Below are 27,006 nucleotides of genomic sequence, written 5' to 3' on the forward strand. Positions count from 1 at the left end.
ATCCGACCCGTACCCGAGGGGATTAATGTATATAACTGGCTAGAGAACGCGTTTCGGGAACTTCACACGTACGTAACGCGTTCGTGCGTACCGGGCGATTACGTCGGAATGACTTTTGATTCTGGAAATTTTACGCGTGGACCCGCAGGTATATCGTTCCGACCATTTCGCGACTTGACTTACGAGAATATTTGGAATCTTGTAAGTTCGTTAGCGCAAATTTGCGACGGTCATGATATAACTTTAGCGTTTAATATCCGCGTTTCTAAAGTTACTCCTCCTCAAGGAAGCGGACGAAACGCACTTACACGGGATATTATTGTTAAGCGTTCGATTTTAACGATTTCCAATTCGGACAATTCATGTTTCCCTTGTGCGCTTGTATCCGCTCAAATTTTTAACGAGCGTGGAAATTTGCGCACGGGAGAGTTACATGAAAAATGGAACGCAGTGAGACGACAAACTCTGTGTTACAACGCGACTTAGCGTTGCAACTTACGAGGAATGCGGGTGTCACGATTCCTGAGGAAGGAAGCGGAATTCCCGAAATCGAACGCTTTCAACAATATCTCGCCGGGGATAATATTGCTATAGTGATATATAATATCGTTACTTTTGGTCGGGGCGGTAAACCGTTGTACAACGGGGTTGAATTCTTAGCCTCTCTACAGCGAGAGACAAGAACGTGCTTAAATATATTATTTCATCCGGACATAAAGCATTTCGACGTAATTTTAAATTTAAGGGCCGCCGCGGGTGGGCGAGGATACTGCGTTCCGTGTAATTTAAGTTATCGCTCCGATAAGGGGGAGCATCGATGCTCTAACAAATGTCCGCGATGTAACGCGATGCCGCCGTGCGAGCAAACAGATACGCCGCATATTAGGTGCGATAATTGTGGACGGGGATTTTTTAATCGTGAGTGCTTGGAGCGTCACCGCGCGCGGAAATCATACGATGGAAAATCGCAAAAAAGTGTTTGCGAAATTGTACGATTTTGTAACGATTGCGGCCGGTTAATTCAAAGAAATAAACAACACGAATGCGACATGGCTTATTGTACCGTGTGTCATTCTTTACAATCGCTGAACCACTTTTGTTATATGTTACCTATTCGGCGCGGCGATAATTCCAATCCTTATTGTGCGGAATTTATCGAAGAGAATGGGGAGCAACAACAACGAAGGGACGTCGGCGAAAATAATTGTATACCCGCACGTAAAAAAAGCCGCGTAGCATTCGTGTTTTACGACTTTGAGACGAGGCAAGACGAAACGCTCCAAGGTACCACGAATGTAAAAATTCACGTGCCTACGCTCTGCGTCGCTCATCAAATTTGTGAGTCATGCACGGAAATAAATGAAACCTCGGTGCGATGTCGTTGGTGCGGGATTCGGGAATATATATTTCATCCCGTAATCCCGTACAGGAATTTATAGATTTTGTAACGCGTCCGACAAAATATATTAAACAAATAATTTGTATCGCACATAACGCTAAATCGTTTGATGCTCAATTTATTTTACATCATATCGTGGAAAACCGTATCTTGTTAGAGCCGCAAGTAATTTTAAATGGAACGAAAATAGTTGTATTAACGGTGGGACGTACAAAATTTATTGATAGTGTTAATTATATGCCGATGCGTTTATCCGAATTACCCAAGGCTTTCGGTTTGACGGATATTTCGAATAAAGGTATTTTTCCTCACTTATTTAATACTATCGATAATCAATCTTATGTCGGTCCACTGCCCGATGTACAATATTATTTACCTGATTTTATGCAGGTGAAAGAACGCGAAAAATTTTTGGCATGGCACTCGGAGATGACGCGTGCGAACTACGTGTTTGATTTTCAACACGAAATATTGGATTACTGCCGTAATGACATAGATATTCTTAGACAAGCGTGCATGGCTTTTAGAAAGATCTTTTTACAGCGCGGGGATGTGTGTCCATTCGAGGAATGTACAACTATTGCTTCTACGTGCATGAGAGTATTCAGAAAAAACTTTTTGCGCGAAAGAGAGATAGGTGTTATTCCTGCGGGTAGTTACAGACGTGTAAATATTCAGTCGCACAAAGCTCTACAGTGGTTAGTGTGGAAGGAGCGTGAGCTCGGTCATCGCATTTTCCACGCAGGGCGAAGCAGAGCAGCATATCGTTTACCCGATGGCACGCTTGTCGATGGGTACTACGAGTCTGCGGAAAACGGGGTAACACAATATTACGTGTTACAATTTCACGGATGTTTCTGGCATGTTTTCGAGTCAATCGCGATAAACCGTTTTCGTCAGATCATACAGATACAATCGATTTACGTTATGAGCATACCGTCGCAACGACATCGCGTCTTCGAACACGGGGATACAGGGTGATAGAGAAATGGGAGTGCGACTTTGATCGCGATATAAATGAAAATGTTGAGATGCGTGAATATTTACAATGTCATCAAATGTTAGACAACGAACCGCTCGATCCTCGACACTCCTTCTACGGAGGGCGCACGGAAAATATTGTGACGCGCTACGAGATTACGGGAACGGAGAAGATACGATACGTTGATGTATGTTCACTGTACCTGTATGTGTTGAAAACCGGTGCTTTTCCAATTAGGCATCCAACGGTATACGTAGGCGAGGAATGCGCGGAATATCGCCGGGATATAATTTCGACTTGGTCGAAGGAATCGTTCGTTGCAGAGTACTCCCTCCCCGCAATCTTTTTCACCCTGTATTACCCTATCGCGTGCAGGGTAAATTATTATTCGCATTGTGTCGTGCTTGTTGCAAAACATTTTCTCAATCCGTGTGCGCTCATGAACCTTCCGAACGCGAATTCGAAGGTACATGGATATCGTGCGAATTAAAGAAAGCTATTAAGAAAGGTTATTTTGTGACAGAGGTTAGTGAGATTTGGCAGTATAATGTCACTCGTTATAATCACACCACGCGCCAGGGAGGTCTATTCGCCGGATATATAAACACATTTTTACAATTAAAGCAGGAGGCTAATGGTTGGCCGAGCGAATGCACAGATGACGATGCTAAAGAGCGATATCTTCGTGAGTACGAGGAAACAGAAGGTATTGCTCTTGAAAAAAATAACATCGTACACAACCCCGGTTTACGTTCGGTCGCGAAACTAGCGTTAAATTCTTTTTGGGAAAAATTTGGTCAACGCGAAAACTTGCCACATACTGACATTGTTAAAACGCAGCAGAAATTAATGAGCCTACTCACTAGCCCGCAACACGAAATAACCGATATATTGCCCGTAAACGACGAGGTAATATATGTTTCGTCACGAATGCGACAAGAAGCAATCGTACCTTCGCTCCTTACTAATGTAGTAATAGCAGCTTACACAACGGCACAAGCAAGATTAAAATTATACGGATATTTAGAAAAATTAGAAAACCGCGTTTTATATTATGATACCGATTCATGTATATACGTGAGTACCGGCGATCCTCAGGAATACGAACCGCGTACGGGTAATTTTTTAGGCGATATGACGGATGAACTCGCAAACTACGGCGAGGGTAGCTACATAGAGTCGTTCGTATCCGGTGGACCGAAATTTTACGCGTATGTGGTTCGTACACCCGATGGACTCACTCGCAAAGTTTGTAAAGTAAAGGGTATAACTCTGAATTTTGAAAACTCGCGCTTAGTTAATTTTATTAGCATTAGAGAATTATTATTACAAAGAGAAAGAGAGGAACAGGCAGAGGAACAAGTAGAAAGAACAACCCCTGAATCGAGGATAAATCTTCGGTTTAAAGCCATTCGGCGCACAGTGTTTCATGATATAATTACGCGTGATGAAACAAAAAGATGTGCGTCTGTGCTATTAAAACAAAGATTTATAAAAACAAAACGATATTCTCTACCGTACGGGTATTTATCAGAAACTTGATAGATATTAGCATACTTTTCCTGTTCACTCCTCTAACTTTGTGTGTAAAAATATAGAATTGCGCACGTTTTTCGCCCACCCTGCGTAAAATATAAATATTGTCAAAATGTAAAGTTTTGTAAAATAAAATTTGAGCTTTAAATATAGCTGTAATTTTTTTTATAATAAAATGTAAATCTTAGTTTAGTTGGAAAATGTAAATATAGCTAATAAGAAAAATGCTATGTAAATGCATATATAAAAACAAAAAATTTATTTTTAATAAAAATACTGCTCCTATTTCCTCCCAACTTTTTATATTTTTTAGTTTTATTAATTTAGTTTTTAAGTGGTATATTTTTTATTTAGTAAAACAATAATTTTTTTAAAATAGCGCGTACGCTCAATTCCTTGTTATCACTAGCATATATATGCTGGTGAAAGCATATTTACTAAAGTTACAGCTTATCACCGCGCCATTACGCTCAGCGAGATATTCGCTAACGCGAGCACGCGACCGCCGCGGGTGGAGGTCCCCGAAGCGCGGATAAGCTTATTCCTCTGCATTCCAACGTTTAACATTAAAAATTTATCGCGCATGCGCATTTTTAACAAGCTTATTATTATTATTATTTGTAAGGGTGCCGATGAACTTATTTCATTTATAAATTTGTGTATAAATGCGCAATCGCTCATTTTGCAAAATGGATGTACGCTGGAAACATCCTTGGACGTCGATCGTCTGCGGACCTACGGAATGCGGAAAAACGATTTTCGTGGAAACTTTCCTTTGAAGTTAATCAATCATGTCCGATGTACGATTCGAGAGAATTTTATTTTATTACGCCGAGTGGCAAGATGCGTATCAACGCTTACAACACGCTGTGAGTGAAAGAGAAGTAGAAGAGAAAAGCGCGCGAAGAATCGGATACTTTAGCGGTAATAATACTTTGAGAAACGCGAAAAAAAAAATAATCGAATTTCGAGAGGGATCAGTAGAGTAAAAGTCACCTTCGAGAAAGGATACGAGGCAAAGTGGAGCGAGGAGATATTTCGAATTCATCGGGTTCTTGATTGGCGAAAACCGCGAGTGTACGAACTAAGTGACTTAGCCGGCGAGGTCATAGACGGTATTTTTTACGAGCAAGAATTAGCCCTAGTTGAGAAAAATTTACAGGAGGAAGAATTTATCGTCGATCGCGTAATAAAGAGCAGAGGACGTGGTGATAATAAACAGCTGTTAGTTAGCTAGCGTGGTTATCCTAGCAAGTTTGATAGTTGGATTCCCGCTTCAAGTTTAACAAATCTTTGAGATGAGGGAGGACTAATTTCTACTGGTTCTTCCGAGCAATAGCAGTATGCGTTATTTTCCGGACAATACTACCTCGTCATTTATTACGGAATTGCCTCAATCGATACAGTTACACGGCGAATGGGAAGTCGCGCTCAGCGAAATTCAATTTCCCAATACTTTTTTTCATATACAACGCGATGAGAATATACTCACATTCGCCGATGTTGACATTCAAGGTAACGAGGAAAAAGATTCTGTGATAATTTCGAGGGAAGACGAAATACGGGCTGGCATTTATAAAAATATGGACGAACTTCTCGACGCGATTAATACGACGTGTAAAGGAGTCGGTTCGCATTTTCGTCTGGATCGACGGGGGTTATCCGCCGGTAGTATAGAGTTTTACCTTGAGTGTGATGAAAATAAATGTAAACTAAATCATTATGTAAACTTTTCCGATAAACTTCTACGAATACTCGGTTTAGGGGATGCACTTTATAATGCTCCTAAGCGGGAAGGACGATGCTATACTATGCTTACGACGTATAATCCTGATTCAAAAAAAAAATCTACATCAATTTTTGTTAAACTCGGTTTTGAAAAGGGGCGCTTTGGATTCTTTAGTAACGAACCCTGTAGTTTGGCTCACGGTATTCCCGATAAACTATTCGTTTATTGTGATATTTGCGAACCTTACATAACAGGCGATGTGCAGTCTTCTCTTCTCCGAATAGTGTCGGTCGAGGGGCATGGTCGCGATTACGAGTACGGAACGAATCAAGTGAAACATTTCTCTTCTCTGCATTATATCCCGTTACGACGAACAAATTTCAGTAGGATAGAAATCGATATAAGAGATCAGTTCGGAAAAAAAATAGCATTCGAATCCGGAACATCGACTGTGACGTTACACTTTAGGCGAACCCGTTAGTATTGCGAACGTCGGCGTCATAGGGAAAAAGATAAAAATTAAGTTCTCAAATGCAACATGACAAACTACTACGAGTATTACAATTTACAAAGCGACAGAGGTGGTGGAATTCCGAGAGTTTTCGTCGGCGCACCTTATCAACGCGGTCATGGAATCGGAAGTTTTCTAGGAGGATTATTTAGACGTATACCTTATCTAAGTAGAGGAGCGCGTGCAGTAGGAAAAGAAGCTTTACAAACAGGTGTTAATATAATCGGTGATATTGAAAATAATATACCGTTAAAGGTGTCGGTCGAAAACCGTTTTAAAGAATCGCGCGAAAATCTCAAGAGAAAAGCTAAAGAAAAAATAAGTAGTCTGATGAAAGGCTCGGGATATAAGACAGATGCGAAAATGCACGCAGCTCAGTTTCCTTTCGCCGGGCTTAACGCACGTATCGTTAAATCCGCGGTAACGTCGTCACGTAAACGTCGGCGATCAAATAAGAAAAGATTACCGAAAAAAACCAAAGCGCGGAATAAAACATTAAAAAGCAAGGGGAGAAAGAAAAATCGCAAGTCAAAGAAAAGACATAACTCCTCCGCGAAACGTCGTAAAACTTCTAGAAAGCGCACCGTATCCGACATATTTTCTTAAACGATACTACGCTAAACACAGTAGACAACGAAAATATCGGTAAAAGATATTAATAAAAATTTACGGTAAATAATCATGTCTTTTCTTCATACGCATTCGAGCAAATGTTTAAAAAGTGAACTCGATCTTTTTTCTTTACCATCCACGCAGACTAGCATCGAAAGTTCACAATGGATCTATTACAAACCCGTCAGCTCGCTCTCGGACGACTCACCGATAGAATTCGTCATCCCAGGCCATGGAGAAGAATATTTAGATCTCACACATACCATGCTGAGTCTTCAAGTGCGCGTGGAAACCAACGACGACCTCGCGCCGCGAACGAGAGATACCGCCGCCACAGAGGTCAAAGTAGGGCCCGTAAATCATTTACTCCACTCCATCTTCAATCAGATCGACGTGTATTTCAATCAAAAGCTCGTGTCGCCTCCGAACAACGCTTACGCGTACCGCGCGTACATCGAGGCGTTGTTAAATTACTCTTCACCCGCAAAAACTACCTATCTAACCTCGAGTCTGTGGGACGCGGATACACCCGGATACATGGACCATCTATTGGAATCAAAAGGCAACGCCGCGCTCGTGAGACGAGCTCGATACATTCACGGAGAACGAGCGCTAGATCTTATAGGACATCTTCATTGCGACGTTTTCAATCAAGACAAATTTTTAATTAACGGCGTAGAAGTACGCTTACGACTCGTACGCTCGAAAGATTCATTTTGTCTCATGGAAAGTAACAGTTTATCGAAAATTCATATATTGGATGCCAGCTTACTTGTGAGAAGAGCGAAAATAAGCACCGGGGTGTTACTCGCACACGCTAGAATGTTGAGTAAAGTTACTGCCAAGTATCCACTTACGAGAGTCGAGGTTAAAATTTTTACGATTCATAGCGGGGTAATGGCGGAATCAATAGATAATGCAATATTAGGTCAACTACCGAAACGAATAATAGTCGGTTTCGTCAATAATAAAGCATTTAATGATGATAGAAAATTAAATCCGTTTAATTTTAAAAATTGGGGTATAAATTTCTTCTCGATGTATGTCGATGGTATGCAAATTCCCAGTAGGCCGTTACAGCCGGTTTTCTCGGTTGAAGAACCGCTTTAAGTTGAAGCTCATCAAACGCTTTTTTCGGGAACAGGTATCCATTTTTTGAATGAAGGAAATTCTATAAGCAGAGAGGATTATTTCAAGGGATATACGTTATTTGCTTTTGACCTTACACCCGATTTGTCCGCTAATTGTGCCGGCCATTGGAATCTTGTGAAACATGGAAGTTTGCGATTAGAAGTGCGATTCGAGAGAGCTCTCGCCGAGACCATTAACTGTATTGTTTACGCAGAGTTCGATAATGTGATAGAAATCGACGCGTCGCGTCAAGTCATCGATTTTTCCGGCTAGTTTATCTATGCACGATTTATGCCACGTAGTGTAATACTCGGTTAAAAATTCCCCCTCCAATTTCAAATAAAATATCGATATCGCCGTGTTTTCCAAAAACGTGTATTATGACAAAAGAAGATTTAGTTTCATTTGAGACGTGAACGCGAGCGTTTCGTGAAGAGGTTATACTTTGTCATTGCAAGCATATAAATTTTCACAATATGGACATAGTCATCGACATACAAGGCTTCCGCGATGTCAACGATAAATTTATCCCAAAGGAAGTCGCTATTGTCTCGATTGACGCCCCAATCGTCGGTCATTGGATTATGATGCCTTCACATCCATTTGGAGAATTATCCGCAAAAGCAAGACGAGAAAACAATTGGCTCTCGCAAAATTATCACGGTATCGAGTGGTTCGACGGTGAAACTAATCTGAAATATTTTATTTCACATTTGCGCGAAATTACAAGACGTGTGCGTTACATTTACGTTAGAGGTAACGAAAAGGCAAGCTACTTGCGGAATATACTTTCCAGAGATATAAATAATTTGGAAGATATCTCTCCGCCATTTAAAAACCTATCGTCAAAAGAAGAAGACGGACGATATTGCTCTCACCACGGATTTTGGAATTTTGGAATCTTCCGTTGCGCATTACACAATGCTTATAAACTAAAATACTGGTTAGTCACACAAAATAATCGTGATATCGACGTTACGTTTAGTACTCAAGTTAGTTGTAGTACTGAGAAAGATTGTAAAATATACTCCGAGAACACGGACGACAAAATCGCCGAGGAAATCGAAAGCAAAGATTATGTTTTTTGTGACATGAATGAAAATATTAAATCGAGTAATGAAATAGAGAAACAAAACCTGCAAAAAATCGAACATCTAATTGAAAAAGAAGAAGAAGAGGGATTCGTGAAATTGACGAAATCAAAGACGTTGCTGGATGAAAACAAGTTCAAAATTACTAACATTACTACGCAAACCGACATTGAAAACCCGAAAGCCGATATTGATAAAATCGCATTATCAATAGAGGTAAAAACCGACGTTATTCAAATAATACCGCACGTTCGTTCGCGTTTGTTGGAAAAAAATGAACTCTCGCGAAATTTTGCAAGCACTCCATCATCTCGATGCCAGACATGTGGGAGTGTATTCTGCCGACAGAGTTCCGAGGTCGACGGCCATCGTTGCTAACACCGACAACCATACTCGACCTGGAGAACATTGGGTCGCTTTCTTCCTCGATAAATGCGGTACAGGCACTTACTTCGATAGCTACGGATTACTCCCTTTGTATTCCGGATTTTTACTCCGACTGCGACGAAATTCCACCATCCACCATTGGAAACCCAGCAATTACAAGGAATTTTTTCTCAAACTTGCGGGCAATACTGCTGCGTATTTTTATATTATATGTGTAGTGGTTACGATCTTAATCAGTTTCTTACTCTTTTTACCGAAGATTGCGAACGTAACGATCGCTTGATTGTACGATTATTTAATAAAATTTTCTTTCACGAAAAACGTATTAAACATACCGACATGAAACGCTTAAACATGTAAACCTTTGTGTAATAAAATATAAAAAAATACATTGTACTATTACTTAATAAAAATTAATTATTACCTTAATTATATGTAATAAGAATCTTGATTTTTGTAGTAAAAATCTGCATCAATAAATGTGAGCAATTTTATTTTTAATCATCTATTTCTTTCACCCGCTCCTCTTTCCCATTTTACATATAAGTAGTTCCGTTACTTTTATTGTTGAAAGGGGATGTTCCGCAACCTCTTTCAACAATAGGCGCTCATCGTAATATAAGACACCGATAATACTATTTCTTTCGTTGCGTCATACCATCGCGTTTGACAGAACCTGCACGTTCCTGTGTTATTATCTTTTTTTCATTTTCACAGGCATGACGTTATACGTGGTCAACTACCATGTGACGTCATTTGTTTTGACGGGCCATACCTGCCCCACGTGCAGAACGCGCTTTTCCGTCCCACCATCGTCTCCGTAACCGATATCGCCCAAGAGCCATACCTGCCCCGCTTGCAGAACGTCAAAGCGCTTTTTACTCCCTTCACCAGCACCGTAACCGATATCGGCCCAAGAGCCATACCTGCCCCACTACGTAACATAAATGCCTTATCTAACCTTTACTCTAGTAAGTTCTTATTTAGCTCAACACACCAGGACCAGGATCAGCAATACGAAGGTTCAAGTCCCGAGAAAATCAGAAAATTTTTCCAAAAAATAAATTTTTCTTATCTGAGCACGAACCCTTCCCCCACCACCACCACTTTTTTTTTCTGTCAGTCCCGGTGGTCATGGGGGAAAACACCAGACACCCCCCGCGGTGCCCGAGGGCGCGGGGTGGGGGTTTGTTTTGACGGGCCATACCTGTCCCATTACTACTTACTTACGGGAATCTTTAGTTGTTACTTCTTCAGAGCTCGGTTCGAAATCTTCCATTACAGACTTATTTCTATTTATTTTAACTTGTTTTTTTGCACAAGAAACATTCGCATTTCCTATAAATTAATTTCAGTTTATTATATACTGGCTGTATTCTGTAAAGCGCACATTTACGTATAGTACACGTTAAGTTTACTATATAAAATGCGCGCATATATACGCTTTACGGGATCTAGCCACTACAACTAGTCATTTTTAATATTTATTATGTTGCTAATCATTAGATTTTTATCATTTTGCATAACATTTTTTGTTTTAGTATGTGTAGTCGTTATTTGTTTCTCCGGAACAATTTTTGGGATATCTTTGAATATTTCGTCTGCTTCAGAAAATTCATCACTACTATTTGATGATGAGTCACTCATTACTTTAGCGGCTCTGATTTTTCGTGATTTTTTAAAATATTCTTCTGTTTCTTCTGTACAAGAATTTATATCTGAATAGTCTTCAACTTCCTTCAATTTTTTCCTCGCTTTTTCATAGCAAGCTGAAAAATATTATATTATTTTAATCAATCTATTAACGTTCTTGACTGGATCTGGTAAACCGCTGTAGTAAACAGGTATAGTCGAAAACACTATATTTCTTCGTGTATATCTTGGACCTTCATTTATTATCATACAATAAACAAATAAACAAATTTTTATTCTTTTTGAGAGTCCAAAATAATCTTTAAAGAAACAACGTACAAAATGCTGCAATATATAAAATCTATATATAATTATTTTACACAATTGGGGCTTTCCATTTAGCGACACAAGTCCACACAAACATCATTCTATCTTTGTTGTTTTCCTGGTGTTAAAAAAAGACAGAATGATGCTTGTGTCGACTTGTGTCGCTAAATGGAAAGCACCCAATATATATATTACACAACATATTAATTTAATTCTAATGAAAAGATCAGAATAAAAAGAAAACTATAATTAAAAAGTTACTTACAAAATATCCCGTATATTTTTTTGACTGGGTGTTGCAACCAAGTAGATTTTGGCGGTTCCATTTGTTTAACTGCTGTATCATATCGTCCATTAGTTGTATAATGTGGCCAAAAGATTTTTTTTAAATCTGCGGTGAACCAATTATGTGCAATAACTTGGACCCCATCTTCAAATTCAACAACTGAATACTTTTTTTCAGCCATCCTAGTACCATACCAATAAGCACATTACGTTTCAATATGTAATAGTGGGAAAACTGCAAATTTATTATTTCCACAAGGTAATTTTACATATTTTCTTGTCACAGTTTCTAATGGCCATGATTTCAAACATGATAACGTATGTACAGAATATATTCCAAGCAAAGAAGATGAACAAGGAACGTCAAATAGATCCTTTTTTTCCAAAAATTCATATCCTATAATCATAAGAATGTTTCGTTTTTTACAATGCGCCACATTTTCGATACATACAATAGTACCATCACTTAAGCCACAGCAATTATTTGCAAGTGATCCAACTTTGAATGTAATTCCACTATGTTTAATAACTTTATATTGCGGATTATTGCAATCAAATGTAAGTGGACCATCACAATGTAATGACAATAGATTTGGATGTGTTAAAATAAAATCTGATGAAATATTATTTCATAATGGTGATATATCTAAGCTCATTTCTTTCTCAGTACATCTTCGTACTACTTGTTATAATGTGCGAAACATTGTGAGCTTCATAAAGTTTTATAAATGTTTTAATGAAAAATAAAATTAAATCCTGCGCATAGGATAAATATCCATGTAAATCTTTGGAAGACATAATTCTGATAATTACATGAAGTATCATAAAATGTGTATATAGATTGTTTTTTAAAATAGATTTAAAAGCCACTGGCCCTGTATATAATAGTATCAATCTATACTCTGTGGCTTTCCACAACTTAACACAATCCAACTCGTGGTTTTCTAGCAAATTCTGAAGGTATTGATGGTTTTAATTGTATCAAACGTCTAGAAATTTCTTCTATTGCTTTATGTACACGGTAATGTAAATCTCCACCAAGCCATAAATATATCAATTTTCGCATAATTCCTAAACATACTAAGTACATGTAATCTAAAGGAACTTTTATGACAGGTTTAAAATGAGGTATTTTTAACAAGCTGCATGTTACATCTGAGTTATGATAATTATCATCAACTTTCTGAATAAAATCCTCATTTGTTCTAAGTGGCGCATCCGTTTGCGGAAAACATATCCGATTTTTTATGTATTCTCCTTCAGTAATGTACTTAGTACAACTGGAATAGCCTGTATGACCTTTTATGCATAAAGTAAATACTTTGGCTGGTGCATTGCATATCAGTGCTTCAATTTTACATTGTATATTACAATTATCAATGTAAATACCATTTTCACATATTTCTATTGCTTCGTTAATGAAATCTTGTAAAAAGTCATTTGCATCTGCTGGTTTTTCATTTCCATAGTAAATTCCGATGATAAATACTTTGTTATGAGAAAGGATTGAGCCTAATATAGGCCAAAATTGTTGTTGAGACGATTTTGACACTGGTAATCCATCGATGTTTATAGTTATTTTGACACAATCAATAATCTCTTTCTGTAATTTCAATGCAGCTGATATACCATTTAGTAATCCAAAATGGTAATATATCCCCGGTACTACTACACGTATCGTTTGTGTTCTTGGCGTTTTTAAAAATGATCGTGGATCTTTCAACAATGTCGAGAAACAAGAATGCTGTCTTAATTTCAGCAGTAGTGCTTTCAGAGCATTATGTTTAATTTGATATTCCGCAGCCCAAACAAGAAGATCATTTTTAAAATTGTTGTTTGTCACGTTACCATTTTCAGATGTCACTTGTGCTATTCTTCGCAAGGAATTCTTGTATTGTATTGCATGGAATTTAAACTATGTTCATTTACATATTCATTTATATTGAAATGTTTAGAATTCACTAGCATATCGATGATCCTTTCATTAGAAACATTGTCGGTTTCAATTACTTGTGCATTGCTTGGAATATCTGTTATGTCAGAATTAATTTCTAAGATATTTTCCTCATTGTTTGTGCGTTTATTATTATCCTTATGTGATGGTATGGCAGTCATATTTAATACAGATTCAGAAATAATTTCTGATTCTTGTTTAACCAATCTACTTAATTGTCGTTTTGATATATGTGAGATGTCTTTCTTTGAACGCTTTCGATTCATTTTGACTCTGTTTAAATTATTATAAACGTTATTTCCCACAATTATAATCATTATAATATAAACATTAATTATTACATAAAATGTATTACTTAAAATGTTATGACAATGATAAAATTTAATTATAAATAAAGTAATACTTAAAATATAACATAATATAAATTATTAATATCAAAATTTTTCTCAATTAAAAATGGATTGTATCGCTAGTGATAATATAAATTTTTTATTTTCATTAAAAACGACCTGACTGGCTATGATTATAATAGTAGATCATCAAGTGATCTATAATTATAATCATAGCCAGTTTGGTCTTTTAATGAAAATAAAGAATTTTTACCAATTGATAAAGTGCTTCATTATTAATCAAATAATATTATTAATAAATATGATTTCTGTTGTACATATTTTCTCATTTTTAATAGACGTGATTGATTTATATGTTATGCGCAAGCTAGTTACACACATGGGATATCTTGACAAATATTTAAACAAAATCTAAATGAATATACAAATATAATCGATTTTATATAAAATATTTAAAAAATCTTTATTTTAATATATACATATATATATATATATATATAAATTTAAGGCTTCCGCTTCCGGTGCGTAGACAGGTGACACGTGGAAAGAGTGAGCTCGTGAGTGAACGGTGTGAGAGGAACAACGGAGTGGAATAAGTGGAGTGAGTGAGTGTGAGGGTGAGAGGGAAAAGGAGAGGAAAATACGGCAGGGAGCGAAGTGACAGTTGAAGCAAGGAAGACGTAGTGTGTAGAGAGGAAACTAGGAGCTAGGGAATCGAGAGAGATAGGTAGCGCGGGAAGACAGAATGACGGAGAGAAAGTTCGGAAAATTGACGGCAAGGAAAGGAGAGGTAGCTATGGGAACATAGAGGAGTTAGTAAAGAGGAAGAGAAAGGAGTCGAGGGAGGAGGAAAGGGAGGAAGTATTTAGTAGGAGTAAGAAAACAATAAGATCGTCGAAGGAAAGCAGAGAGGAAGGAATAGAGGCAACGGTGCGGAAATGGAGAGTGGAGATTGAGGAGGTGATGAGGGAAGGTTTTAAGGGAATGAAAGAAGAGATCAGAAAGAAGGTAAAGGAGGGGATGAGGGAGCAGGGGAACGTATTGAGAGAGGAAATAGAAAGAAGGAAGGAATTTAGAGAGAGGGAAGAGAGATGGAGGGAGGAAAGGGAAGAGATGAAAGGATGTATAAAAGAATTAGAAGAAAAGCTCAGAGAGCTAAAGAATATGAGGGGGGAAAAAAAGGGGGAGGGGGGAGTGAGGTAGAGTGGAAAGTGAAAGAGGTGGAAAGGAGAATGGAAATGAAGGAGAGGGAGGAGAGGAAGAGGAACATTATAATTAGGGGAGTAGAAGTCAAAGAAGGGAAGAGAAGGGAAAAATTATTAGAATGATAGGAGCGGATGCGAGAGTGAGGGAGGTGAAAAGAATCGGAGAAAGGAAAAAAGGAGGAGAGATGATTTGAGTAAGGCTGGAGAATGAAGAACAAAGAAGGAAAGTGCTGATGAAGAAAAGGAATCTGAGAGGGAGGAGGGAGAGAATTGCGGAGGATTGGACATGGGAAGAAAGGAGAATGAAGTGGAATATGGAGGAGATAGCGAGGGAGGAGGAGAGAATGGGAAGGAGGGTGTGGGTGGCTATGGGAGAATGAGAATAGACGGCCAGTGGTGGCGTTGGGGAGAGGGGGTGCTGAGGGATGAAGAGGGGAGGGTGAGAGAAGTAGTACAAGAGGAGGACAGAGGGCAGGGGGAAACAGGGGGGAAGGGGAGAGAGAAAGGGAATAGGAAAGAAGAGAGAGAGAAGAGAGGGAGAGGACAAAAAGAAAGAAAAGGGGGAAAGAAGGAGATGGAAGATAGTATTTTGGAATGTAGCAGGGATAGGAGGAAAGAATGAGGAATTCTGGAGGGGGCTAAGAGAATGAGAAGTAGTGGTGCTAATGGAAACATGGGTAAATAGGAAGGGGTGGCAAAAGATAAAAGAGAAATTAGCAGGGGAATGGGAATGGGGAGTGCAATGGGTGAGAAGGGAAGGTAAAAGGGAAGACCGAAAGGGGGAATGATGATGGGTATCAAGAAGGAACTAATTGAGGAAGGGAGCGGAATAGAAAGTAAGGAGGAGGGTGTGATGGTGGGAAGGATAAAGTGTGAGGAAGAGAGATGGAGGATGATCGGAGTTTACAGGAACGGAGGGATAGGAATATGTTAGAGAGGTTGGAAAAGTGGGTGGATCGGAAAGAGGAGGGGATAAAAACATTAATCGGAGGGGACTTCAATGCGAAGACAGCTAATGAGGGAGGAGGAATAGAAAGGGAAGGCGAAGAACGGGGGAAAGGGAAAAAAAGAAGAAGGAAGTCAAAAGATAAAAAGATAAACAGGGAAGGTAGGTTATTAGTGAGTTTCGTGGAAGAACAGGGGCTAGGGATATTTAATGGCAAAGTAAGGGGAGATGAAGAAAGAGAATATACAGGGGGAAGGGGAAATACGGTGATAGATTACGTGATAAGGGATGAAGAAGTGGAGAAGAGAATAGAGAGAATGAGAGTAGGAGATAGCGTAGACTCGGATCATCAACCGGTAGAGGTGTAGATAAGAGGGAAATGGGGAGGAAGTAAGAGCACAGAAAGAGAGAGGATCGGGAGGAGAGAGATATGGGATGAGGAAGAAAGAAAACAGTTCAAAGAGAGGATGAGGGAGGTGAGGTGGGGAAGGAAAAGCGTGGAAGAGGAATGGAAAGAGGTAAAAGGGAGGATTAAGGAAAGAATAAAAAAGGTGGAGAGGAGAAGGAAAGGGAGAGGGATAGATACAGGATGGTGGGAAAAGGAGTGTAGAGAAAGGAAAAAAGAAGTGAAGAGAGAACTGAGGAGATGGAGGAAGGTAGGAGGGGATGGAGAGGAGTATAGAAGGGAGAAGAGGAAGTACAAGATCATGTGCGAAAGAAAGAAGAAAGAGGAGAATGAGAGATGGGAAAAGAAGACAATGGAGGCTAAAAGAGAAAGTGACGTGTGGGAAATTGTAAATAGGGAAAGGAGGAGGAGGAAAGGGATAAATGAGGGCATTAAGATGGAGAAATGGAAGGAGTATTTTATGGAGATACTGGGAGGGGGATGGAACACAGAGTAGTTAGGGGCAGGAGGGACAGGGAATGAGGGGAGGATGAAGAGGAGGAACTGGGAATGGAGGAAGTGAGGAGGGCGATAAGAAAGCTGAAGAATGGGAAAGCAATGGGCAGAGACGGGATAGCAGGGGAGGTATGGAAGTGGGGCTGGGGCGAGGGAGAGAGGCTGGAAAATTGGGCATGGGAGTTTTGTAGAAGGGTATGGAGGGGAGAGGGGTGGTCGGAGGAATGGAAAGAGGGAATAATAGTGCCGATAGTAAAAAAGATAATGAGGGAGTACAGGGGAGTGACGCTGATGCCCACCTTATATAAGGTTTATATGGCGGTGCTGGAGGAAAGGTTGAGGAAGGAGGTTGAGAAGAAGGGTATTATACCACCAAACCAGACCGGGTTTAGGAGGGGGATGGGGACGATAGATAATATATATATTTTAAATTATTTAATAGGAAGGCAGGTGGAAAAGAAAAGAGGAGGGATCATAGCGTTATTCGTGGAACTGAAGGCGGCATTTGATTTAATGGATAGGAAAGTGTTGTTTAGGATGATGAGAAAAAGGGGGGTGAGAGAGGGACTGGTGAGGAGGACAGAAGAAGCGATGAAAAATATTACATTTGTTTATTCTATTGCGTGCTATAGAATTGTGTGTTAATATTATAGAATTTTCATATTAAGTTAACTGTAGATAATTTCAATAATGTATACAAGTTTATTTTCAGCTCTTTTTTTTTATCTAAAAGTCAATGATGAAATGTGATACACAAGTTTCCAATAATGTATCGCAATCTGAGACTTCTTAAAAAAAAATTTTAAACAAGATATTAGAAATAATAACAAAAGACAATAACAAAAATGGGAGGAGAAATATATTATTATTTGAACACACAATTCTATTATCGTATTTAGAATATTTACTATATTTTTTGTTTAAAGAGAAAGAGAAAGAGAGAGAGAGAGAGAGAGAGAGAGAGAGAGAGAGAGAGAGAGAGAGAGAAAGAGAGAGAGAAAGAGAGAGAGAGAGAGAGAGAGAGAGAGAGAGAGAGAGAGAGGGAGAGAGAGAGAAAGAGAGAGGGAGAGAGAGAGATACTCACCATTGACGCTCATATGTAATGAAATTATATTTGCGTGATATCCTGTTTTTTTTACAAGGTTACAGAAATTATTTAATTCCGACACAGTTCACAAATTTTCCAAAATTTACTTACACCGTCACAAAATTATACTGTGACCCATGATCTTACATATTACGCTGCGTTCCACTAAACAATAAATGCTCGCGACTTGCGGTATTCGGGAAATGAGAATCTTTACCACTTGCTACCGAGTCTGACTAACATATAAACATAGCGTGTAGTTTGTAGCCTACCGATGCCGCACGAACTTCGACTACACGTACATGCTATGTCTATGTGTTAAGTAAGGCTTCGGGATAAATATGGGGACTTCCATTTTCCACGACCAATCAACTGGTAGCTCTTTCGCGAGTGTTAACGCAGATAGAATGCAGAATCACTTGAAAACCATTAAAAGTTCTGCTTGACAAACAGATTTCGATTTTGTTCCGATATTCACTGCTAGTACTAAAAATCCATGAATGTTCCATGAAATATCTATGATTCTCCATAAAGTATCTATGATTGCTCTATATAATATCCATAAATACGTCCAATAGATGTCAAATGGAGGTATGAACTGTGGAAGTCTAATAGACATCCATGGGAGGTTACATGGACGTCTAATAAAGGTTTCAACTCTCCATGGTAGACATCTAGTGGACATCCATTAGAGGTTTTTGTTCCGTGTGGGGAGACTTCTGTTTGTGCTGTAAGAAAGTAATAGAAATGTTAAATTTTTCTTTTTGTTTAATATATTCAGTGTACATATCATAATTAATATATACATCTGTCGCATAACAAAACATATTAATTATATATTAAACATGCATATTATATCTCTCATGTGTATAAATGACTTGCTCATAACTATTATTAAAAATAAGAAAACATGACAGAAATCATATTTTATTAATATAATGAAGCACTTTAACAAATTTAACAATGGGCAGTGACCACCATGATATTCACGTATAAATAATAATATAAATTAGTTCTACCTTAATATTAATACATGTTAATATTAATACATTTTAGAGGGTAGATATAAAAATTAGTAAAAAATGTACAAACGCTATTAATTTCAAGTCATTCATTTCAAATGTAGTGGAATTTAGAATTAGGCGAAGAATTTATGTTGCAACACGTGATTTTTCGGATAACAATTTTGCAAGATATTAATATTAATAAAGTACATTAACTTGCACTTATTTTTTTTGACAATGCTGCAATATTAAAAAAATTTTTAAGAATAAAGTATTTATAAATAAATATTTTTTATAATACGCAATAAAATAGACAAGTTTCAAAAATATACGATTTTTAGGTTAATTTACAATAATACGTATATTTTATCGTAATCAAGTATTAACAAAAAATGATAAATATATCTTGAAAATATCTTTTATAGAGTTTGAAAATTTCATGCATTTTAAATTAAATAAAAAGAATTACCTGCGAATTAAATCGATCACAATTAGGATGAAGAACCACACGTGTCACACACTCGTCACGAGCACAAGGGATGAAGAAGAAGAAACCGGTGCCGACGCCGGCAATACCGGCAACCGGCAATTACATATCCAATATGGCGTTGCTATATACCATAGACTTAGGTATAGACTGTGCCATCCATGAGAGGAGCCCACGACAACATAAGAGTAAGAAAGCAATAGCTGGAGTAGTGCTCTCTCTCTCGCATACGACAGAAGAGTGAAAGAGACACGAATACTCTACGCTATTGCCTTCTCTTTCCTACTACCAATATCCTTCAATGTATCGTGCGGCCGCTCATAAGAAGGCGCAGTCTATAGGTCTATGCTATATACACATGTCCGCCAATATAAATATATTCGCGTATTCTAAAGTATATTCTAAAAATATACGAGAAATAATATACTGTAAAAGATGTTCACAGTACATTCTAAGAATATATATAAAAGTATATTCTGATAATATACGTAAAAGTATATTCTGAGAATATACAATGTATATACGAGAAATAATATACTGTAAAAGATGTTCTGAGAACATTCTGAAAATATACGAAAAATTGATATACTATTAGAGATATTATAGAGATATTCTCAGTATATTATATACTGTACGTACATCCATAGTATGAGTAGAATAGAATATTCGAATAATATCATGTGCTGTCTGGGAAATGAATTAACAAATTACCTTCGATGCAAACCTTGCTGAATGACTGCAACTAATGACTGGCAATCCGTCAAGTTTGTCATATTTTCTAATTTTTCTCGTAAGCTGTTCAAGACAGGTAACAAATATCCCATATACATTCCCATGTCGCTTTGTAAAATATCTAGTGCCTTTGCCAACGTTCCACCACCTAATCCAAGAAAATACATACATGAAGAAATACATTTTTTATCGTTTATACATGTATTCTGTTATTCATATTATATCATGTTAAATTTTATATGTGCATATTTACCTGACAATATTCATTTGAAAATTGTATTTTGTTACTTGTCAATCTCTGTAAATTGCAATAATCCAAACATTGGTTTATTTTTTCTGAACCAGTTTTCAAAAGAGTTACCAATTGATAATAGGAATCAAAAGTTGAATTCCATCTATTATAACAACAAATAAATAAGATTTGTTTCTATGTGATACATATTCTGTGTGTGTGTGTGGGGGGTGTAGGTGTGTGTGTGGGTGGGTGTGTGTGCGTGCGTGTGTGCGTGCGTGTGTGCGACTGAGAGAGAGAGAGAGAGAGAGAGAGAGAGAGAGAGAGAGAGAGAGAGAGAGAGAGAGAGAGAGAGAGAGAGAGAGAGAGAGAGAGAGAGAGAGAGAGAGAGAGAGAGAGAGAGAGAGAGAGAGAGAGAGAGAGAGAGAGAGAGAGAGAGAGAGAGAGAGAGAGAGAGAGAGAGAGAGAGAGAGACTACAGCTGAGGCCTATGTCTGTCTTTTTTGCTAGCATCTCATTGGTTATTTTATCTTCTTCCAGTAACAAAATAACCAATAACAAATAACCAATGAGATGCTAGCAAAAGAGACAGAAGAGGCCTCAGCTGTAGTCTCTTTCTCTCTCGATAGCGGACGTGCGCTTGACTATCGCAATGCTCAGTCCATTCTAAATGTCGATGCCAATCAATGCTAGGAAAACTGGCTGTGATTGGCCAGTAGTTAGAGGGTCAAGTATATCAATGTAAAGTATAAACCTATTATATCGGTCGATACGAAAATTTGAAGATATGACATAAATAGATACAAAGTAACGATAAAGTAACTCTTAAATTCGTTACCGTTACTAAAAAAATGTAACTACGTTACCGTTACAGTTACAGAAAAAAATAGTAACGCCGTTACCACTTCGTTACCAAAAAAAGTAACTGTAACGGTAACGGCGTTACAAGTAACGCGTTACTTCCCAACCCTGCTATTGTTGTCTAAAAAGAAAACCAGTATACTGTTATCAGACTTTTATGACAACGTAACGCTACATGCATTTTTCTGTATCTGAAAATTATTGATTCATACATTTTTTACTTTAAACTTAATATCTGTCTGTTCACTATTTTCTTTCTCTCTCTGTCTCATTTGTTTGGACTCTCTTATTCCGTCACAAAATTTTAATAAAAATTTTTATTAGAATTTGATATTCAAATATATCATTATTAAAATGACCTCTTTATGGCGTCATTATAGATCCACCGACGCTAAACATACGGTCCACAGATGCAAAACTCGAAATTGTCGGGTTATATTTAATAGAGAATTTCTTAATAATAATGTAATCATTTAGCATATTAATACTGCAATTATTCGATTTCAAGAATCGATCATAATTCCTCTTGTGTAGATTCGACTTCTTTCTTTGTTGATTAAAAACAAAAAAGTCATCTTGATCGTCGATGTCTTCACCAAGATTTGGAGAACTTTCATTAGAGCGGATTCCTAATACATCTTCTAAAAACTTAGCAGGTTTTTTCCTAAAATTCAATAAACACCAGACACCCCCCGCGGTGCCCGAGGGCGCGGTGGTGGGGGTTTGTTTTGACGGGCCATACCTGTCCCATTACTACTTACTTACGGGAATCTTTAGTTGTTACTTCTTCAGAGCTCGGTTCGAAATCTTCCATTACAGACTTATTTCTATTTATTTTAACTTGTTTTTTTGCACAAGAAACATTCGCATTTCCTATAAATTAATTTCAGTTTATTATATACTGGCTGTATTCTGTAAAGCGCACATTTACGTATAGTACACGTTAAGTTTACTATATAAAATGCGCGCATATATACGCTTTACGGGATCTAGCCACTACAACTAGTCATTTTTAATATTTATTATGTTGCTAATCATTAGATTTTTATCATTTTGCATAACATTTTTTGTTTTAGTATGTGTAGTCGTTATTTGTTTCTCCGGAACAATTTTTGGGATATCTTTGAATATTTCGTCTGCTTCAGAAAATTCATCACTACTATTTGATGATGAGAGGGTGAAAGAAGTCGAATCTACACAAGAGGAATTATGATCGATTCTTGAAATCGAATAATTGCAGTATTAAAAATTTTTCTAATTTTTCCTGTAAAGTTTTTAAGATTGGGTAATAAATATCCCATATACATTCCTGATTCACTTCGTAATATGTCCAAAGCTTGCGCCAAAGGTTTCATTATCTAAACAAAGAAAACAAGAAATACATTTCACATTTTACTAAATATGTAATATATGCGTATTACAATCTATCCAGAGGCGTACTTGATAATATTCTTCAATGAATTTAATTTTGTTTGTCGTTAACACTCGATGTCAAGACTGAATATTCTGAACAGCTCATTTGCTTTGTTTTTATGAAGAACAACATTTTGAAATCTGAAAAATGAATGTTTTTTATGAGTCATTTTCGAGACACACACTCATTTAAATATTATATATTATTAATTGCATTAAATATTATTAATATTATTATAAAATATAATTGAGAGTTTAAATGTGAATATATTTTTGGATAAAACTTGAATTTTTTTTGATTACTAAACATACATATTTAATCACATTATAGTAGCCTGTAGAATAAATAGTTTTTATAATTTATATCGTGTAGTTTCATTTAAAGGTATAAAAATTAAAAAAAAATAATATTTATTCATTTGTCACCCTAAATTATACTTATTTTTTTATATAAATTTTAAAACTTTTTGTTTCAAAGTGTGCCATTTTTATAAAAATTATTATAATTTAATTTGCTTATGTTTAATTAAAACTACACTAATTTGTTAGTGCGATGCAAACGATTATCAATGCGTTTCATACATGTCGAAAATCCGTATTACTGTATCCGTTGCAAATTAATTACTATAATAATTGATTATAATTCTTACGCCAAACACATGTAAATCTGGGGAGTTTTACAATTGCAAGAAGGACGACATGAAGATATTTGATGACGATTCCGGTCTTACGGAGAAACTTTGAGCCCGGCAAAATCATGTCCAATGGACAAAAGACCAAACTTTTTGTGAGTCGCCCAGAGAATACATAATGCGAATCAACTTGGTCGAAAACAAAATGGAGATGCCCACGCACGGTCCGAAGAATGTAATTGTCGTCGAATTTGATACAAGGAACAATTGCTTGTATCATTAACGACAGCTCTCCTCTTCCTGTTCTAATCGTTGCTGATACCATTGGACATTATGTTCGAGTTCCTGCCCTCGATCGCTCGAGTAATTCCAGGCGCCAAGTGCACCAACTAGTTAGTGAGTAGATCGAAGACATCGAGTATCAGTTCAATCTCCTGTAGCCGATTGTATAGTATACCAAATACAATTTGAGAGTACCGCCTAAGAGTACCTAGATCAAGTTGCAGTATACTATTCACTATCAATACATTTAATTTCTTTTAAAGCTCACAAGTTAAAAATCACTAATTTCAAAGTTCCGATCAAAATACTTGGAAGTGTGTGAATCATCCTTCTTTGCCGTTGACATTAGCGGGAATCACGGGACTTTTATATCAACCAATCATGGTTCTAACGTATTTTAACAAACTCACACCATTGGAGAAGCTGGGAGTAACATCATCACCAAATAAAAATGACAATTTAATTGTCTCGTGGTTTGTGAGTTGTCCTGTGATTGACGATCAGCCACATAATTTCTATTACGGAAACAATCTTCAACAAGCAAATGATTGTGGCATTGTCGCCAACCAACAAATCTATTATGAAACATACTTTCCATTCAAAATCAAATATGGCGGAAAGTATAATATTACGGTAGCGCATGATGTCGAAAATGCCATACTCGTTCAACTGTTGATTTATGTGGCACTCAAGTCAAGTTATCATCTTGCACGACAATAAAGACTATCTAATATTGGTTAATAATATTAATTAATAAATATTAGTGATTGTGGTACAGTATCTTGTGTATCTTCTTCTGTGTCGAAGAACCCAGATTCAAATCTGATTAAAAACTTCGAACTCATTTGATCGTCACTTCTCGGAAGATAATAGTAAACTGTGGACCGCAAATATACATATACAGAAAGGCCACCAGCTTCTGAGAAGAGGAAAAGGAAAGAAGAATCTAGTGGCACACCGGATAATCAGCACATCGAGATTTTTATTGCTGACGAATTGACAAAGATAAATCAGTCTACAACCGTCTTCTTGACGAAGGATCCATCGCCTTATCATTAAAAGGAACGGATTACGATATACATCATGTTTGGTGAATTTTCATAGAAAACGGATACCAAAATCCATTGAGTTAAACTTGGAGCACGCAATTTTCAAGCGCGTAATGATAATGAATACAACGAATATATTATCTCACATCATATCGACTTGTTCGATCGTCTATGCGCTGGATGTAGCGTATTTCATCGATCAATATAGAAGATTATCCAATAGTTTTCTGCAGTTTGCCAATAGTCATTACACCACGAGGCGGGAACAAGCTATCTTTGTAGCCACAATAAATGATTTAGAAGAAAATTTAGAAATTACTTTAAAAAGAATATTTACATGTTAATAAATTAAAGTTGTGCTAAGACATTATTAATATGATAATTTTGAATATATACATAGTTAAAATTTTATAATAAAAGAAGGGAAAGAAAAAGACTTTTTTATAAAAATGTCTCGAAACTAGGTAAACATTGTAGTAGTAACTGTAGTATTACTTGCCGTCATAGTTAACAATTAGTAAGTGAACAGGCTGCGCTTAGGATAGTTACATAAAAACTTTTCACACCATTTATATTCGTTGTAGAAATACGTATACATGTATATATCACAAACGATATATCAAGATGATTATCTGGCGTATAGAGAGGCCATTGCATAAATTGCTTTTTTAATATAAAGAAACCAAGACAGCTACAGTTAAATAAAGTTTATCGTCTAAGAACGAAAAAAGATGCCAGCAAGAATGGCAATTATAGTAAATATTTTTTATAATTCGCAAGATCGTCAGATATTCGAGATATTTTGAGATTTATACATTTGACAAGATGCATTTTTAATATTGTATTTATACGACTTGTATATGTAAAGGAATTTTTTTTTTAAATCTGATTCGTTGATGCGAAAGTGAGTTCTTATTGTTAGTATTATTGTATGAAAACTTTTCTTATTGAAAATTATATAAATATTTTAATAAATAAGTCTACAGACAGATATAAGTTCTTTACATATAGCAAGTGTATGACCAAAGCAATGCTTTCTTCCGAAATTTGCATTTCGCATTCTCGTTTACTAGCGAGTACACTTCTATAACATCTCGTTTGACGAAGAGTTTCTTGGCTCGCGCAATCTTTATAATCGTCACAATTATCATTATTAAGCCTATGTTGTAGCATTGAAAAAGTTTTTATAAGCGCGTTTTTATCTCGCGGAAAGAGACTTGATCCTCGTATAGAGGCATGCTGCAATTACCACAAGAGAATATTTTAAATATTAGATATAACTCGAAAATATACATGTATATATATATATATATATATATATATATATATATATATTCCAATGATTATACACATACATTAATTTTGTAATAAAAGTAAACGCTGAGCGTTGAAAAATTAGGGATGCGATTTAAACATAATGCTAAAAATTTTTTTAAATCTTAAATTTATTAAAAAGATATTAAATATTAAGTACATATTTTGTGTGAATAAAATAGATTACGTTTTTTTATATTAATGACTCTAGCTATTGTAATTTCCGATATATTAAATATCTAAACTCAGTATATTTTTGCGAGTTATTTTAAAAATTACAAGTTCTAATTGCAAATTCTAGTTCTGAATTTTACTCTATAGACGAGAGAATCGCATGGCTTTAATTTGTGCATATGTATACATATATATTTATATATGTATATGTATATATTTAGTAAAAGTATTAATTTAAAAAATTTGATATTTCAGAAGCTAGCTAAGGTCATGCAGTTTTCACGACTCTATATCTGTCTTATCAAATGTAATTCAGAACTTCAACATTAATCGATTAGAACTTGATTACTTTCAGAACAAATTAAGAAAAGAGAGGATAAGGAGAGATTTTTAAGAAAAATTTCGAATTAAGATTTATTTAATGTTGATATAAAGATCAAGAAATATCAGTGCATAATAATCAGTTTCATAGATAACTTATTTTTCTATGAAACTGGCGTAATATCATCCGCATCTGTCTCTGATAGCCCGTGAAAATTAGAATTCGTATTAGTTTTTTAAATCTTATAAAATATAATTATTTTGTAAAAGTATATTAATTAAAAAAATTTGATATCTCGGTAATTCTAACAGTTAGGGTTATCATAAATTTATAGGATTATCTTCGTAACTCTTAAAATACTAACTAACTAAATCTTGCGCGGAAACTATTGAAATTCCTCAAAATAATTTCCGCAGCGAGGTTTAAGTCGAATAACTTTA

The 27,006-nt window shown here is 36.5% G+C and overlaps 3 protein-coding genes, 1 long non-coding RNA gene and 1 pseudogene across 4 annotated transcripts in view; 3 read left to right on the top strand and 2 right to left on the bottom strand.

Moving 5' to 3' along the window:
• LOC140670241 (uncharacterized) overlaps positions 1–27,006 on the top strand; it is a 109,235-nt gene that overhangs the window by 20,516 nt on the left and 61,713 nt on the right. The window lies entirely within an intron of this gene.
• Positions 5,216–6,143, top strand: LOC140670239 (uncharacterized; annotated as a pseudogene).
• LOC140670662 (uncharacterized protein F54H12.2-like) lies at positions 6,185–8,173 on the top strand. The gene is made up of 3 exons (XM_072901387.1): positions 6,185–6,577; positions 6,914–7,724; positions 7,914–8,173. The coding sequence occupies exons 1-3, from the start codon at positions 6,185–6,187 to the stop codon at positions 8,171–8,173; spliced, it is 1,464 nt and encodes a 487-aa protein (XP_072757488.1).
• On the bottom strand, positions 12,542–13,737 carry LOC140670663 (uncharacterized). Its single transcript, XM_072901388.1, has 2 exons — positions 13,633–13,737; positions 12,542–13,537 (listed from the first exon to the last, which is right to left on the bottom strand). The coding sequence occupies exons 1-2, from the start codon at positions 13,735–13,737 to the stop codon at positions 12,542–12,544; spliced, it is 1,101 nt and encodes a 366-aa protein (XP_072757489.1).
• Positions 22,634–27,006, bottom strand: part of LOC140670253 (uncharacterized) — a 31,396-nt gene continuing 27,023 nt past the window's right edge. Inside the window, exon 3 of the long non-coding RNA XR_012047517.1 lies at positions 22,634–22,738. This is a non-coding gene — a long non-coding RNA (uncharacterized lncRNA). The remainder of the gene's footprint in view (positions 22,739–27,006) is intronic.

This window comes from Anoplolepis gracilipes, chromosome 10 (assembly GCF_047496725.1).
Source record: "Anoplolepis gracilipes chromosome 10, ASM4749672v1, whole genome shotgun sequence".
Lineage (NCBI taxonomy): Eukaryota > Metazoa > Arthropoda > Insecta > Hymenoptera > Formicidae > Anoplolepis > Anoplolepis gracilipes.

What these genes read in the sequence shown, in the direction of transcription:
- LOC140670662 (XM_072901387.1), top strand. Translation starts at nt 6,185, where the DNA reads ATGACAAACTACTACGAGTATTACAATTTACAAAGCGACAGAGGTGGT. An exon ending in CACGTATCGTTAAATCCGCG is followed by an intron (nt 6,578 to 6,913) that starts GTAACGTCGTCA and finishes CCATCCACGCAG; the next exon opens with ACTAGCATCGAAAGTTCACA. An exon ending in ACCGAAACGAATAATAGTCG is followed by an intron (nt 7,725 to 7,913) that starts GTTTCGTCAATA and finishes TTTCGGGAACAG; the next exon opens with GTATCCATTTTTTGAATGAA.
- LOC140670663 (XM_072901388.1), bottom strand. Translation starts at nt 13,737, where the DNA reads ATGACTGCCATACCATCACATAAGGATAATAATAAACGCACAAACAAT. An exon ending in ATATTCCAAGCAATGCACAA is followed by an intron (nt 13,538 to 13,632) that starts GTAATTGAAACC and finishes AAATGAACATAG; the next exon opens with TTTAAATTCCATGCAATACA.